The sequence below is a fragment of the Apostichopus japonicus genome, chromosome 3 (genome assembly GCF_037975245.1).
Source record: "Apostichopus japonicus isolate 1M-3 chromosome 3, ASM3797524v1, whole genome shotgun sequence".
Classification (NCBI taxonomy): Eukaryota; Metazoa; Echinodermata; class Holothuroidea; order Aspidochirotida; family Stichopodidae; genus Apostichopus; species Apostichopus japonicus.
Window position 1 is genome coordinate 24,989,777 of NC_092563.1, and position 16,591 is coordinate 25,006,367.

The 16,591-nt window shown below is 37.8% G+C and overlaps 1 protein-coding gene across 5 annotated transcripts in view; it reads left to right on the top strand.

Annotated features, from left to right (window-relative positions):
* The first annotated feature begins 773 nt into the window (after positions 1-773).
* Positions 774-16,591, top strand: part of LOC139965587 (calcium-transporting ATPase type 2C member 1-like) — a 40,978-nt gene continuing 25,160 nt past the window's right edge. The window contains exons 1-3 of one of the 5 annotated variants that reach the window (XM_071968114.1): positions 774-934; positions 5,484-5,629; positions 16,162-16,353. In XM_071968114.1, coding sequence (XP_071824215.1) covers positions 5,594-5,629; positions 16,162-16,353 — 228 coding nt within the window. In that variant the 5' untranslated portion in view covers positions 774-934; positions 5,484-5,593. Of the gene's footprint in view, positions 935-5,483; positions 5,630-11,804; positions 11,992-13,967; positions 14,129-16,161; positions 16,354-16,591 lie in introns of those variants that run through there. The other 4 variants (XM_071968115.1, XM_071968116.1, XM_071968113.1 and 1 more) reach the window with 4 other exon arrangements.

A 16,591-nucleotide genomic window follows, 5' to 3' on the forward strand; every position in this document is an offset into this window, starting at 1 on the left:
TTCTTATAAAAACCTGGATCTGCTGCTACGTGGCTCGTATGACAATTTCACATATTGACACGATTTTCAGCAACGTACAGTAATATTTAACAAAGTATATGGAGCATAATTTTTTGATACAGCAGACGACGTACATAAATACGGAAGCGTAGAAGAGACATTGCATTGACGAGTTACCAACTTGACAAAACGACCATCTCGACAAGATGACAAAATTCAGAAAATTGACGAGTTGACGAGATAACGTCATCTTGTCGAGATGGTAGTAAGTGTGCAACTCGTCAATTTGCAGAAAATTGTTGCATTGACGAGATCACGTTATCTCGTCAAAACGTCAATTTTCTGAATTTTGTCATCTTGTCGAGATGGTAGTAAGTGTGCAACTCGTCAATTTGCAGAAAATTGTTGCATTGACGAGATCCGTTATCTCGTCAAAACGTCAATTTTCTGAATTTTGTCATCTTGTCGAGATGGTAGTAAGTGTGCAACTCGTCAATTTGCAGAAAATTGTTGCATTGACGAGATCCGTTATCTCGTCAAAACGTCAATTTTCTGAATTTTGTCATCTTGTCGAGATGGTAGTAAGTGTGCAACTCGTCAATTTGCAGAAAATTGTTGCATTGACGAGATCCGTTATCTCGTCAAAACGTCAATTTTCTGAATTTTGTCACGTTACCATCTCGTCAACTCGTCAATTTGCAGATAATTGTCGTTTTGTCAAGTTGGTAACTCGTCAATGCAATGTCCCTTCTACGCTTCCGTACATAAACAGTGGTTCGAACACATGAAAAATTGTTATATCAACGTAATCTAGTAATGGTAATACATAGCCTAACTTATTGTGAAAAAGAAGAAGCAAAAAGAACTGATAAATTGACGAGACGTTTCTCTCGTTCTCCTGCTGAATATGAACCGATGTTGTATCACTTTGTAGGTAAGGTTTCATTTTATATCGAAAATAAACACAGTACTTCTTTTCTACAAGCCTAGGCTAGCCTAAGCTACAGTAAGTTACTCTATGTATGCAGCTCTAGGCTAGGATAATATGCCTTCGTCTATACAGTATATACGTATTAAGTATTGCTACTTTAATACTTGTACTACCACTAGTGTAAATAAAGGGGGATCTAGTCGCACATCATGATTCCAGTCGGAATCTTCCACTTATTTTAACTGTAACTAAGGTAAAGGCCCAGTCTCGTTCTCATAGGCCTACTCTGAGTCCTAGGATAATAGTAATATAGTCAGTAGTGCAAAGTTCGGCATACTGTGAAGTTCGGACACCCTAAGAAATACACGATTTTACCATGACAACTTACAGGAAGAGCCAAATTTCACCAAAAAGTACGAAGCTACAGTTATTTTCTCTCCAAAATGGCCCGTGTGCAAGAAAATACTTACATATTAGTTAATAAAATGACCGAGATATATGAAGTCTGTTATAATTACTGAAAAAGCAACTGCGCCACCAATTTTATCACCAGCGCCACACTGTGGGTTGCGTGTCCGAACTTCGCAATACTCTAACAAAGAAATAGCAGTTCCACAATCACGAAGAATCTTCTTGGAATACAACGTGAAAACAGTTAGCAGGAAAGAAAGTTTGGCCATGTATCGTACTATAACACAATTCTCCCACCATATGAAGTTTATTTTCCGGTGATTTATACCAGAAGATTTAGTTTTGGGGTGTTTTAAGTCTTAAGTGTCCGAACTTCGAAGTCACCATGCTACAACTTACAAGAATAGTAAATCACCTTACAAGGGTAATGCTGGTGTAAAATTCCCTTACTAAAATCAGTTCACTCATTGGATTAGTTCAAACTAGAAGTTAAGAAAAGGATGTGAAGGGTCATTCTCAAACTAAATTGAAAACATCAAAACGAATTTGTTGCTGTAAAATACCCTTATAAATGTTAGAATCCAACTGGTTATGTATGTGACTTCACTCATACATGTATGGCAGCTCTACTACTAGAGCTGCCATACTAGTAGCATGGTGGGCTCATAATTGACGCACTAAAGGATTTGATCAACGATGTCTATCAAGGAAAAATCCAAATCACTCAATGGTATGTTTTTTTTGTATGTGTAGTTCCTTAGAAATCCAATGATTTCAAAATATTTATTGTTTTGTGCCTACACAACATACAATTGAGCAGAATTTGACCACAAAATGTCTGCCCGTCAAGCTCTTTCATACCCCTAAATTGACACTTGTCGATAAGCTAACTGTAGTGTAGGCCTCAGTATACATTCATTCACTTTGGATGCTGTTTGCTATGCTCTGAGCATCTAAGCTCAGACAGGTCAGGTCCCAGAGAGTAGTGGTATAATATTGAGGTAATAATGGTTATATTTAGGGTGTAAGATTTCCAAATGCCCAAAAAACATGCAAAACTGGGTGGAGGGTGTTAAAAGCTTTAAAAAAAAACACAATTTGGTCAGCAAATAGCTGAAACGGATTTAAACTCAAGTAATTCTGCTTGACTGCAAAAGTTAAGGTTGCCTTCTGTATCGTTGCTAGTAATATTTGAAGGTGCATCAATTACGAAGGTGCGTTAATTATGAAGCCTTACTATACTAGTAGGTAGACTTAAGTTACTGTTCTGTTGGTCAGTTATCTGGATTTTTCTGTGACTGAAAGTCAAATCGCAGGTAAAAGAGTGAAAGCATACATAGTTATTGTACACACTTATTTATCTGTAAACTCAATAAGGTGTACATACCTAAATATATAGCAAATCAGTGATATTACTAGATACTGTAAATCATAACCTACCTGTACGCTTACAGAATGCATGGGAGCAGATGCTCCATGCAAAGACAGCTTGGCTTAAGAATGCCAGAAATAGCAGAAACACTTCGTGACAGGTAAGCTTGATATTGCAGCATCAAAGTTACCCTTACAGTAGCATACTATTGTATCCCAATGTTTTGGCTTGTATGAGCAAAGATTAAGTGAGGGTTAATCAAAGTTTTGGACTTGTGAAAACCCATAGGCCCACCTTTGCATATAAGGAAAGTGACGATCTTCCTGAGAACTTTTTGGACTGTTTTGGTATATATACACTCCTGTGCAATTCACTCCACACTAAACAGTGTATTCACTCCACCCACATGAGGTAATGCAAATTTTACATGAAGTGAGGTGTACAGGTGCGACAGTGTAGACCTACATGTATTAAAATGACATGGATCATGTGTAAAACTTTGTTCTGTGTCACATTAGCTTGGACAGTCCGTCACTTTATCATTTAAGCATACAGCATATATGTACTAACTACCTAAGTTGTAATAGTCTAGAAGGCGGCGGTCATGTTATGATGTTATTACGTTAAACAGCCACATATATGTGAGTGAGAGAATTTAAAAATATTAAAATACATTTCATGGTGGGGGTAGCTATCCAATTTACAGGTTAGCTCATTTTGGAGTTTTTGTTACAATTTGGACGACTATTACAGATAGGAAGACTGTGGATTCTCATGGATGAAAACGCACCTTACTTTTGCAGCCAGGGGTCAAGCCCACGACCTTGCAGATGAGTGGTTTCATTGATTCAAACGTCACAGCCATTATCCATGCATCCAAATGGATGCTGCACTTGCTTTGCAGCAGTTTGCTCAGTCAGTTAGAACTTGGATGAAGTTCAAAGTGCACCCAGGAACCACAAATGTCACATTCTGACAACTAAACATACCTACATTAGTTTCAAATATGTCAATTCATTAAAACTATTAATCAAAACTTTTTCACAAAACCAATACAGGAAATTTCAAACATTTCATTAAGGACATTTATCTTTTAATCTTGTTATTAGTTCACCATGTACTCTCATTGTGTGGGATTGGAATTAACTAAACATTCAACCGCACAACTTGTATGAAAATTTTCCATGCATCTGACGAATGTAAGAGCAACTGGTGTGGAGGTCCTCCGTCTGATGTTACAGCATTAAATATTGCCCTGTAGCACAACTTTGCTTGGTGTGTGTGCTTGCAATCTTAACTGCCATGGGCCCTGGCAAACCAGACTCAAGGCCATCGTTTTGCAACCTTATTCCAACTAAAATATAGCAAGGGCATTCACATCATAAGACCTTTTCACATCAAAATTCCTGTTTGGTGTGTGGTTCCAGTCCATGCAATTGAATATTACACAGGGCTGGAAATAAACGAAGGCAAGAAGGCCATGGCTGACGTATTTTCCAGGATGGCCTTGGTGCCTTACAAAAACACCTACCATCAAATGCCACAAAGGCTGTCGTGCCCAAATTCTGTAATTTGGCTGCTGTGCCCTTTCACTTGAATGCAATGCCAAGTAGATTCATGAAAACCATACAAGATAAAGATCAGATAATATCAAACTATGAGTCATGCATGCATGTGTCTTTTCATAGTTAGTGATTTTACATTATTTTGGCAGAGTTAAGAACATGATTGGACGAACCAATAGTATTGTGTAATGTGTTCTGCTCCATACTCATAAATCGCATTAAGCTAATACTGATGATTCTTTGGCTGTTTAGCAACAGAAATTGTTTGGTCTTGGTGCCCTACTGCATGCCAAATAATGTTTGGCCTTGGTGCCCTACTTGATAGCCTTGGTGACCTCCCAAATTCATCAGTCACAGAAGCCAAATGGCCTTGCCTTTACCTAGCCTTATTTCCAGCCCTGATTACACGTTAAAATTGTGATTCATCAGCTTCTTCATCTTGCTACGAGAGTTAATGTGAGGCTCCCGGTGCAGATGAAGGGTTTGAATGGAAACCCCAACATTGCAAGCCTGTATTTATAGCTGGTGCCTTTCTTTCTTAGACCATTGGGTACAGTAGGCTCACTTAATTCTCCAACCATCATAGTATGTACTGTATGTTGAAGTTGGTTTCTGATAAAGAACCTTTAAGCAAAATGAGTTTTGAAGGATGAGAACATAAAACCTCTGGACAGGTGGCTACCTTACATTCTGCAAACTTCTCACCAACTGGGACCTCTTTAGTTTATCTATATGGAGCTACCATATTCATCCTGTGCACTGGTTATTACAAAATAGAATAAGGTCTGTAGACAGAAATGAAGTGAGAGAGAGGATATGAGCATGATCCGTGGGTTTGGTAGAGACCAACTGGAAAACTCTTTGTATGGCCCAAATGTCAGGTTTGGAGGATACAGCTTATAGTTAAAATGGGTCTTTCTTGGAATGATTTTTGTAAAAAGTTGAATATGACATCAGCTTCTTACAAAATGCTTGAGTGCTTGAAACTACACCAGGAAAATTAAGGAATCTGAGATTTTACAGTAAGTAACCACTAAACACACCCATCAAAGTATCAGGTACTGCATACACTGTACTGTAGCTACATATACAGCATGTACTATTATGCAAATAAAGCAGTTTAGACTCAATTTTCCATCGTTTGCATGAATGTGTACTTTAAGATATTTTGTTTGAGTAATATATTGATTTTCTATTTCTGCAGGTACAGATACAAGCACATACGGTACATGATACCTTCAATAGTCACCAGAATGAAATTTTGCTCAAATAAGAACGCCCAGTAACCGAGGTAAACATGTTCTGATTGCTCAAATGGAGATAGTAGAAGATAAGAAGACAGACACTGATGTAAGTAGTGCAAGGGTTTTTTAGATTAGCTTAGATCAACTTTATTAAACCACGAGGGTAATTGCATATGAAACAGGATATGAGATACAAACATTAAAATATGAAAACCCAAAACGTACAGTATCAAACAATTGTAAGAATATGAAAACATAAGACATTTTAAAGTAGAACGATAGTGACAGAAAAAAAATCTCTCATTTTCATATATAATGTAGTTTATATGTTACCAAGCAACATATTTTTTTAATTTTCCAAATAGCACACCGGAAAGTTATAAAAAAGGGAATTAAAACATCGTTTTTTCGCCTCAGTAATTTACGAATTTTCAAACACTGCAACGACCTTGAACAGCCCTCAGGTCAGTGAATGACGTCACTGTGATGATCTTTTCTGTTGTGAACTGTTCAGTACGGAGCTGTGCGTGCATTTCGTGTCAGCATAACTGTTATTTTCCGGCGTAATGTTCAAGACATAAATAGATAATGAATATCATAGTGTTTCTTGATTTCTTCACCACGTGTTTACAAGTTTTTTTTTTACGAAATTTGCGGCGATTTCGCAACGATCTCCCAATATCTGAAGAGGTAACTCGCAAGCTGACCCAAAGTAACGTAAATCTCAAGATCACGTTTTTGGCGGGTTTTATACAGAGTGATGTATGAATGTGCTCACTTACCAGTCAAACTGGCACAATAACAATAGTGATGATAGTCTCAAACGTAGATTAGTATAACATCCGAAAGAAAATCCAAAGTTCTAAACAAAGTAGATTCGCTTGTATGCACTAGGCCTACTGTAAAACATAAACGTTCCTTGTTCCGTGCGTCATTAAATCCAACAGAAAGGTTTCATTGAGCTTGAAATACAACCGCATTTGAACTCAATCGAGTTGTTAGTCTAGCTCGAACAATTTTCTCACTACATGCAATGCCTATTGCGTTTATTCACATGCATGCCTCGTGGTTTGGGCTTCAGGAGGAATCGTATTCTAGCCCAACTTCACGTAGGTCCGCAAACGGTACTTTCACACTGTGCAAACATAAGTGACAGTGTGCGCTACCGTAAGTAATACTTACACGATGTTTTGTTTCGCTCGAGCATACACACATTTCCTATTCGTATTACATTTAAAGTGGTTTGGAGGGTATGAACACATCTCTGCCCCAAAAAACTCTGCCTAAGCGACGTCCATGCCCCAATTGAAATTTGCACGTGGATTCTCTCCTCACATAGTCATTAGGTTGTTCACGTCTGACATGTCTTCCAGTTCCAACACTTACTGTTGCATTTATCGGGATATATATAAATAATGCGGCATAAAAGCATCAATCTTTCAAACTTTTATTACTTTAGTGACCTTGCCACACGCAAATTTCAATTGGGCCCGAGAATCATCTTCTGTGAAGTGGGCAGAACAAACTTTCACATTCTTGCCATGAGAAACTCCTGGTGCGATGAAGTCTTTCCTGGTTCTCCTCACAATTTCGTATCCAGAGTTTCCGATATCTCTCACTACTTTTTCCGCTTGGAAAATTGAAAAAAACTTATTGTAGAGTCCACATTTGTTCTGTTGCATCCCCCTACAACGCAATTTCTTGGATTTTGCTAGTGGTTTACGTTGTTTGTCGAGTCCAATATAGAATAGGTTGCAACTAAACTTGTGCACACTTCTGAAGTACACTCACGTTGTTATCATCATAATGACGTCACATGTCACTGTAGATCACGTGATCATCATATCGCTTTTCGCGAAAAGCCCAATTTTTGTTTAAAAAATCAACGAGTTTAGGAATTTTTTTTAAGCCTTTCCCAACATCGGATTGACCTGAATTTTCACATGTGTAAAATGGAAACCAACTAGAATACTCTTGAATAAAATCGTATTTTTTCGTCGATGGTGAAAAATCACTATCGTTCATCTTTAAAACATGAGCAGTAAAACAATATATACAAAGCTCAGGACAATGGCAAGAGAGTACAGCCGGAACAGAAGAAACAGCCAGACGAGATCTAACATATTTCTTCATGATAAAAGCATTGAAGCATTGTGGAATGAATGAGGAAGAATGACGATTTGTATGAGACGGTGGTAGCTGCATCCTTCCACTTCTAGGAATAACCGCTCTGTCGAAATATTGATGGAATGGGTGGTTATCATCGCTCATGATTCTATCTGTTTTCACTCACAGTAGTTGGTGATATGCAGTAGGCAAAGTTGGCTGATTTGTCCCGAGCAGACGACCTGCTTGCCATTTTATGTGTATTAGAATATTCTCAATAGAATAAAGTTCTGCTCAAAAAGTTTGTGGGAAAAATTTATATACTGTACCCATATCCTAGATGTAGGAGGTGGGGGGCTGCAGCCCCCCCCCCAACCAAAATTTTTGGTGAAAATTTGGGCAATATGCTGAGAATTTTTCGGGCACCTACTGAAAGAAGAATAATTTGCAATGTGTTTTTCAATGGTTAAACTTATATTATCATCATCCTTATTGTTGTAATGACTTCCCCAATAATTATAACCAATATGGAAGGGTAATAACAGGGAATATTATTGTATGTTATTGACATGTGATGTAATAACCAATGAATATGATATGCGCGCGCGACAAATTTTGGTTATATTTTTCGGGCAAGTCGTTACAGCCCCCCCCTAATGAAATTAGGCTCCTACGCCTATGACTGTACCTAGCAGTAATATTGGTATAAATATTAAGATTGTGACATGTACTGATATTTGTTTTTTTCTTCATGTACCGACAAACAGTACGCATGTACTGTCTGTTCTTCTAAGTGTGTGTCTATAACTGTAAGCAGCTTTTAAAGCTCCCTCCACAATCTCTGACACTTCACCAAACTCTGCATAACATTAGTTAAAGGAAGACGCCAGTTTTGCTACATTGTTGTGCCAACTGAAGGTCAGGCTAATTAGAAAGCGTACAGTTATTTAAGGTTATTTATACATGATATGTTGGCATGCTACTGTTAATGTTTCATTCAGAAACAGTATTTACTTGTGTTTGTTCATACAAACTATACTGTACCTTGGAAAGGGGATAGATACTACACATGATCTTAGCCAAAAGGCAGTGAAGACAAGCCTCACAAAAGCCAAACAAATAATGACTGCTCCATTCTCAATCCCAGTCTCCCCTTGCATAGACACTGTGACAATATGATCATGAATATGTTTCGTTAAAGGCATTGAAGACTCGCCCCAAACCGCATGCCGCACTCTGAAAAAGTTAACTTTCCGTTGCTTGCAAGTGAAGTTTTCTGCTTGTCGCTACAAAATGCATACAGTAATTTAACGTGATACCTTGTTATCTTAATAGCTGGACCTGAGATGTCCATCGCTGTATCGTGTGTACACTCAGTGTGCTGTGGGTAATGACCCCAGCTGTATGTACTGACTGTACACTAGTCTAATAACCAAAGGTAGTGAGCTGTGTGCGTATTTTCTGGGATCGATGGTGGTGTCTAACCCTTCTGTTACACCTCATTCGAAACTAGGTCAAATTACCGGCATTAGACGTTTCTTTTTGCGCGAGTCTTCACACCCTTTAAATGTGTTTGACTACTTGACGAGTACTGTAACCTTGGAAAGGGAATAGATACATTATACTCCACATTACCTTAGCCAAAAGGCAGAGAATTAGCCAAGGCTACAGTGATGTAGCGCTATATGTAGTTTGTAGTATAAGTACTTTGATTAAAATTTATAAGTTAGACTAATCCAATTTGAGCGAATAAGTGCAGTCGCCACTAATGCAGCTGACCATGTATAAACTTTAAAATCAATGTATATAATAAAAAATGTTAACTTGGTGAATGTATTACTGTATATAATGTCTCTTTTGCTTTCGCAAAGCAGTTGAATAGCATTGTGACCTATCAGAGTTACTCTACATTGGTTACAAACAAACTTAGCATGCCATCTGAAAGGGACAATAATTCTGTCTGGGTACAATCTTTAAGCCCACAAATATTTTCTTTTTAATCTTGGCAGAAGGAGAATTCCAAAGTAAACTTACAATTGCAAAATGTTCCTCTATTTTCTGAGATATGAACACTGATAATGCACACTGACCTAACATTACAGCACTGTAGTGAGGTTTGCTTCAATATTTCTTGGTTGCCTAGCAACTGTGCCTGCAAGCCTAACATAATTGCTATGTAGTGTAAAAATTTGTGCATGTTTATCCTCTCTTCAATTGAAAGTACAGTAGTTGCATTTTGAAGCATGCCATGAAATGGCCAGTACAAAATGTACATTGATAATTACTTTGTGCAGGGGTGTGACAACTGATGTTAACTAGAACTGCATTTGCCTGCAAATACACAGTATTGTAGTGTGTGTGGAGTGCTTGCAATATTAGGAAGAACTATTGTAGCGCTCACAGGCACTACAATAAATACCCCCTGAAAGTCAGTTACATCACAAACCAACCTACGGTAAGGCTACAACATAACGCCATAGCAGAGTCATCTAAGCCTAGTCTCATTTGCATATATATCAAACTTATCATATTTATAGACCATGTCACATACTCAATGAGTGTTTCGGGTAACAAACAGCTGTTTGTATCATTTGGAGGAAATATGTATGAAACAGTGGCCTTGCCACAAAGGAAGTGAATTGTACAGATCTGTTGGCAGAATTGTGGGGCCAAGTCATATGATATACACCAATTGTGATGCTACCACAAACTTGATGTACAGTACCATTGACACTCTAGATAATATCATGCATATTTCTGTCCCATAATTACATTGTGTAATGTACATTTTAGTCCCTACTGTACCTACTACAATTTTCCCTCAGTGTGTCACCTTCTGCAATAAAATAGTTTTTTTTTTAAATCACAAGTTGTAGCCGCAGGCCACATTGGCGCAATGTCTTCATTTCAAGTGTTATTTTTTTTCGTTTGTGTGAGGTACCTGTACTGTACGGTACACAGTACCATTCTTGCAGAGATACAGTACATAATGCTTGACTATCTCCCGGCCCATTGATTGATTTGTGCAGGGTTCCTGTTGTCTGCACATAGACTGTGAACCCATTAAACTTATCACATCACACTGACATCACAAAGCATTGTGGTATGTACCGTAAATTGTATTTTTATTATTACTCAGAAGTATTGTTTTTAAAGAGATGGAGTTAAAAATTTATAGGCCAAGAAATAATGTATGTATGTACATACTGTACCTACACATACAGTAGTAGTCTGTAAAATGAGATCTGTTCAGCTACAATGACTGGAACTTGGAAGAACCTTTTACTTAAAGTTTAAGCTCCAGAGTAGTGTAGACTAGAGTGAAAAGTTTAGCAGTATTGCTGTATGGAGCCAGATAAGCTAGGATAAGAGTGACCATTAAGTTCCAATGTAAGTATGGATCCTACTGTATTCCTTTCAAATCCTCTGCCATGTCGGGTAAGTTTTATTTAATATTGGCGGAATCTTCTCATCACTCTAGGCGAACGAAAGGAAACCGCAGTCCTGTATACATTACTTCATGCGGTAATTATGTATAGAGATCTAATCGAGGGAAAATTGCATCTTAGTGATAGTATCACATCACAAATATGCAACATGGTCAAAATTGCTACAAAAATGATCAAAATGCTATACAAAATGGTCAGATTGCTATGTACAGTAAACACTGCAAAGAATTTCACTTTTGTACACAGGAACCAGGCTACTTTATTAAAAGACTCAAAATTCAGAGCCTATAAAATTTGAACAATAAATTATGCCATGTAATGTACTATGTCAGAGGATAGATGGTGGGCCATTGTCATACTGTATTTCAGTGTAAAGTGCCTCGATATCACCTTGCTGTAAGGTGCATACTGTTCACCAACTAAGTTGTAAAGTGTAATTGAACCTGTGAACGTGTACTCTACTGTTATCTGTGCTACTGTATCTACAGTACTTCGCATATTCAGTTTAAAAGTTCATGAACATGTACTGTACTGTGTTTATGCAGAAAGATCAATAGGGAAAACCCACAGCAAATCTAGTTCAAAGCTAAACATATTTTACATATAGCATGGAATAATATTAACAAGATCAATTGATGTAATGCATGAGTTAACCTGTTTACAGAGCTAATCGTAGCCAACTTTAATTGTGTGGCTAGCATTGACTGTGTAGAGTGTTGTCGTTATGCAGTACTGTGCATAATTCTCACTACAGCCGACAACATCCACAGCAGAACTCAAATGACATGCATACGAGTACCTAACGACTGCAAGATTCATCTATTTAGTAATCATGTTTATATTGATATTGATTTACTGGATATTCAAATTGAGGAAGGCCACAGACAAAGTTGCCCCAGAGAGAATCACCATGGTATCATATTTACTATCTGTGTTGAAATTGTGATTGTTTTGTATATTTTATGAGCGTGATTGACTTTAAGGTTCAGGTTGTGAATGCAGAGCTAAGCTTGCTGTTTATGAAATATTTGATATGTTTACATTGCATAATATTGTAGATATCATCTACTTTTTTGTACCGCTGGATGGAATAAATGTTAAATAAATGTTTAAATGAATAAATGTTTAGTACTGTACTGTAGCTGTTATAATTTGCAGTTTACACTTAAACAAATCTCGCTGCTCAAAGTATATGTACAGTTTAGAAGAGATCTTGACTAATTCCTCCTGACACTTTGGTTTACAGGTACATTACTTTAATTCACAATTTACTCTACATACTGATCAAACCGCATCCACAGCCTCCACCATCTCAGTTTACTGCTGAATGTAATAAACATACTAATATACATTTATGATGTTTTGCAACAAACATTTTGTTTCAGCATCATTGACTTCAATAGTGTTATCCAAAGTACAGCACTGATGGTCTGACTTGCTCAAGCTCTCATATAGTCGTTAATTAACTTAGTGGTCTGCACGGTTGCACCACATTACAGCAATTAATATGTTTTGTTTTTTGGGGCTTAATTTAAAACAGTCTTGTCTGATCACTGGAGGAAACATTTTCCAGTTTGTCACTATACGATGGTGGATGCAAACTATTGAGAGCTAAGTGTCTACTGTACATATTATACAGTAACACATTCAGGTGTGAAGACTTGCGCAAAAAGACTCGTCTAATGCCGGTAATCTGACCTAGTTTCTAATGAGGTGTAACAGAAGTGTTAGACACCACCATCCATCCCAGAAAATACATACACAGCTTGCTACCGTCGGTAATTAGACACTAGTGTACATACAGCTGCGGTCAATACCCACAGCACAGTGTACAAACGATACAGCTATGGACATCCAGCAAAAGATAACAAGGTATCACATTTCATTGTACTGTCTGCATTTTGTAGCGACACAAACAAAACGTCACTTGCAAGCAATAGAAAGTTAACTTTTTCAGATAGCCGCACATGGTTTAGGGCGAGTCTTCAATACCTTTAAGTTGTGACACTTCCTTCACATCTACCTACCACGGACCATCATCTCACCATCATCTTACTAGACCTCAGGACATTGTGCACTACATTTTCCCCACTCCCTGGTCATGTGTTGGCACTAGGAAAGCAGCTCTGCGTGCAAAGCTGATTGGCGCAATAAATATTTTAAGTTACAAAGAAATTGTCTGTTTCAATATTTAAGCTAAAAAGGTGTAAGTACTGTATTGATTCAAGCACAAGAAAGCACTGAATATTTAATATTGCAAATGTAGCTACTGTACAGTGTACAGGATACAGTGTTAATACCGTCTGCAGGCTGTAGACATTGTGAAGATACAGTGTACTTACATACAGATGTTGTGTTACCTAGAGACATTATGGATTTATGTTGAAGGTTGTCTGATCAGCAAAGTTGTTTCTCTGACAACATGATTATAATATAAATAAAGAAACAAGGCACTTTAGAACTGTATAATGAATGAACTTAAATTAGAAGACTGTTCAGAGCTCATCATTCTCATGGTCACCTAGTCAAAGAGGTAGGGTGCGCCGGTATATAAGCAAAGACAGATACCGATATACCCGCGAACGAGAATACCTGGTATTACCAGGTATACCGGAAATTTTCGCGGAAACGCTACTTCAGAGTTACTGTAACTGTACTATCAAACATTAGCATGTACCTATGGACACTAATGTAGACTAGCCTACAAATGTATTTGCGGTTTGATGACTTTTGTGTTTTCTTTTGCAACAAGTTATTTACAGATTTGATTAAAAAGAAAATAAAGTACAGCAAATCAGTCTTGTTTACGTGTCTTTCATATCAACAGGAACGTACAGTTCAGTACACAACAGTATAGTAGCCTTTAATTGGTATCAGAACAAGTATGAATACATGTAATGTGCAGAATCAGTATAAGAAAAGGTACCCGCACTGAACAGAATCGGTACATAAGAACGACACACCAGGTAAAGTTATAATGTACTACGAGGGTTGAGCGCAGATTGGGATTCATATTGTAGAAGACAGTGCCACTACAGCTAGCAAAACAGGTATATATACGTATTGCGCAAAATCGGTTTCTTCCCAAAATAACTTGTTAGAGCATTTGACAAATTACGTGCCTGTAAAGGAACTCGTGAGAACCATTTGGCTGGAAACTGTACTTGTGAGTACGGTAGAACAATGCTGAAGTTTTAAAGCAATTAGCGATAGCAAAGTGTGGGTATTATTATACAACGTGGCTGGGGAATGACTAATTTGTCAAGTAGGGGTCTGTAAGAAAGAACTGTGTGGGAGTCCTGTCTTTGAAGTGGCATTCTCAAATGTGAAAAGAGTGACATCTTCGAACCGCAACAGCTCTGTGGCATTGTGAAATTAGTGAGAGAGAGACCAGATTACCCCATCAATTAGATTAGTTTGGATCGTTTATCAACTTAGATGAAACTTTGTCGATCTCTCTGACAGTAGGTACAGAAAGCTGGGCATGCAAAAATGTCTGTATATTTGACTTAGACCTACTTCAAGCACGTTTCACCAGCGTGGGTTTCTCTTAGACTGCATTGCATCGCTGACAGAAACTGCAGATTCCTTGTTAGGCAAAAATGCATACAGTACATGTATTGAATATTAATGTACACACATGCCATCCAATCCCTTTTCGGCGTGTCCCGAAGCATTTATTTGAAAACCTCCAACAGATGCTGTGCTGTATTCTGTACCCCCCCCACATCCCTACAAACATAGACTGTTCCTAATTATCGTGTTTAATTGTAAACCATCCGTGCTTGTAATTGGCCGATTATGCTTAAACCATGTTTGAAGGTAAAAACTCAAGAAACATATCAGTGTGCACTTTCGTTGACCTCTTGTTCGGTACAGTACAAGCAACAGGTGCAAGGGCTAAGATTGTGCAACAAGTATGTTTACAGTTGGGGATTACGGTAGCAGCGGGAATTTCATCAAGTTCAGCTTTGCGTGTATTATCTGGCTCAGTTTTTCTATCAGTATTATTTTTACTGGGTAATATTTTTCCGGGTATTAGTTTAACTGGGTATTCAAGGTCTGTTTCAGATATACCTGGCATTATATTCGTTGATGACAGATTTCAATACTGTTGGTATGGGTATGAATGAAAATGAAATACCAGGTACTGTGTACCTGGTATATCGATATATCGATGCAACCTACAAAGTGCTGCATTTTTTCCTCTCCTCTTTTGTTTAAATTTAAATTTTGTTTTGTCTGTCAGGAATTCTAAAGAATCTAGATTTATAGCTCATAAAGTATGTTTGTGGATGCGAGTCAATATTACTACACACCTCCTCCCTCATAAATGTTAGCTGTATAACTTGGCATGGTAAGCCTATACAGTAGTTAGCCCATACCTGTACAGTAATTACAGTTTGTAGCATGAATTACCGTGGAAAGTAATTTGTGAGATGTTAATGTTGTTACTCAGTTTGCCAGGTTTTATATCAGGTTTATGAACATTTCTGTAAGTTTGATTTTCCTGAGTGTTGGGATGCATAGTTTGGTAAGTGTGTGTAGATAGCATGGTGAATAGTACTGACCTGACTTGACCTTCATGAGTCCAAGTTGTAATTATAGAGTGGCAGTGATTCTTGGTTTAATGTTGCTATACATGCTTTTATTGCTGCTAGTACGTACAGTAGTAGTATTTTGGTATTTTCGTTCAATATTTCCTTGAAGAAGCAATTATATTCATTCCTGTTCAGATGGATTGGAAATTGGGAATGTTTAATAATCATTTGGCAAAGAGGTTATGCATCAAGGTTAAAGTCAGTTTTTTAATGATTTCACTAAAAATATGAATTTGCATCAAAGTTCAATGTCTTTCAGAGCTATTGAATGACTGCATAAAACAATCAATCATTTAGAAAACAAATATATAGTCCCAATATCAACAGCAGTTGTTCAAAGGTGCTAAAGTGCAGTAAAAGTGAGACTTCAATCACACCATGTTGTGGTATCTAGAGTATTCCATTTCAGGGACACTGCCCACTGCTGATCAATTATCTCAAATGAAAAACAAACTCTCTCTTCTTTCCTTTTTTCCCTCCAGGACACAATGCTGCAATTCAAGTCAGCAGACGATGCCGCCCGCATCTCGACGGAAGATATCAGACACAAGCTCGGATCAGACCTGGACAATGGGCTGTCATCTCGAGAAGCGGAGAGGAGATTGATGGTGCACGGATACAACGACTTTGAAATTGCCAAAGAAGATCCCTTGTGGAAGAAATACCTTGAACAGGTAAACTTTTAAAACACAGAATGTGAGGAGTATAACGTATAAGGTTTAAACTCTGATCACTGGTTCCATGCTTGTGCTTTCAATTTGATACTAAAAAATCCTTGATTTCCACACTTCTCCCTTACCTGTCTGCCTTCAACTTATGCACTTCAACCTACCAAATCTTCCAAAGTTGATAATATTCTAATTCTGTCCACCGGTCTCTCCCCCCCCCCACCCCCACTTACCTTCCTATTCC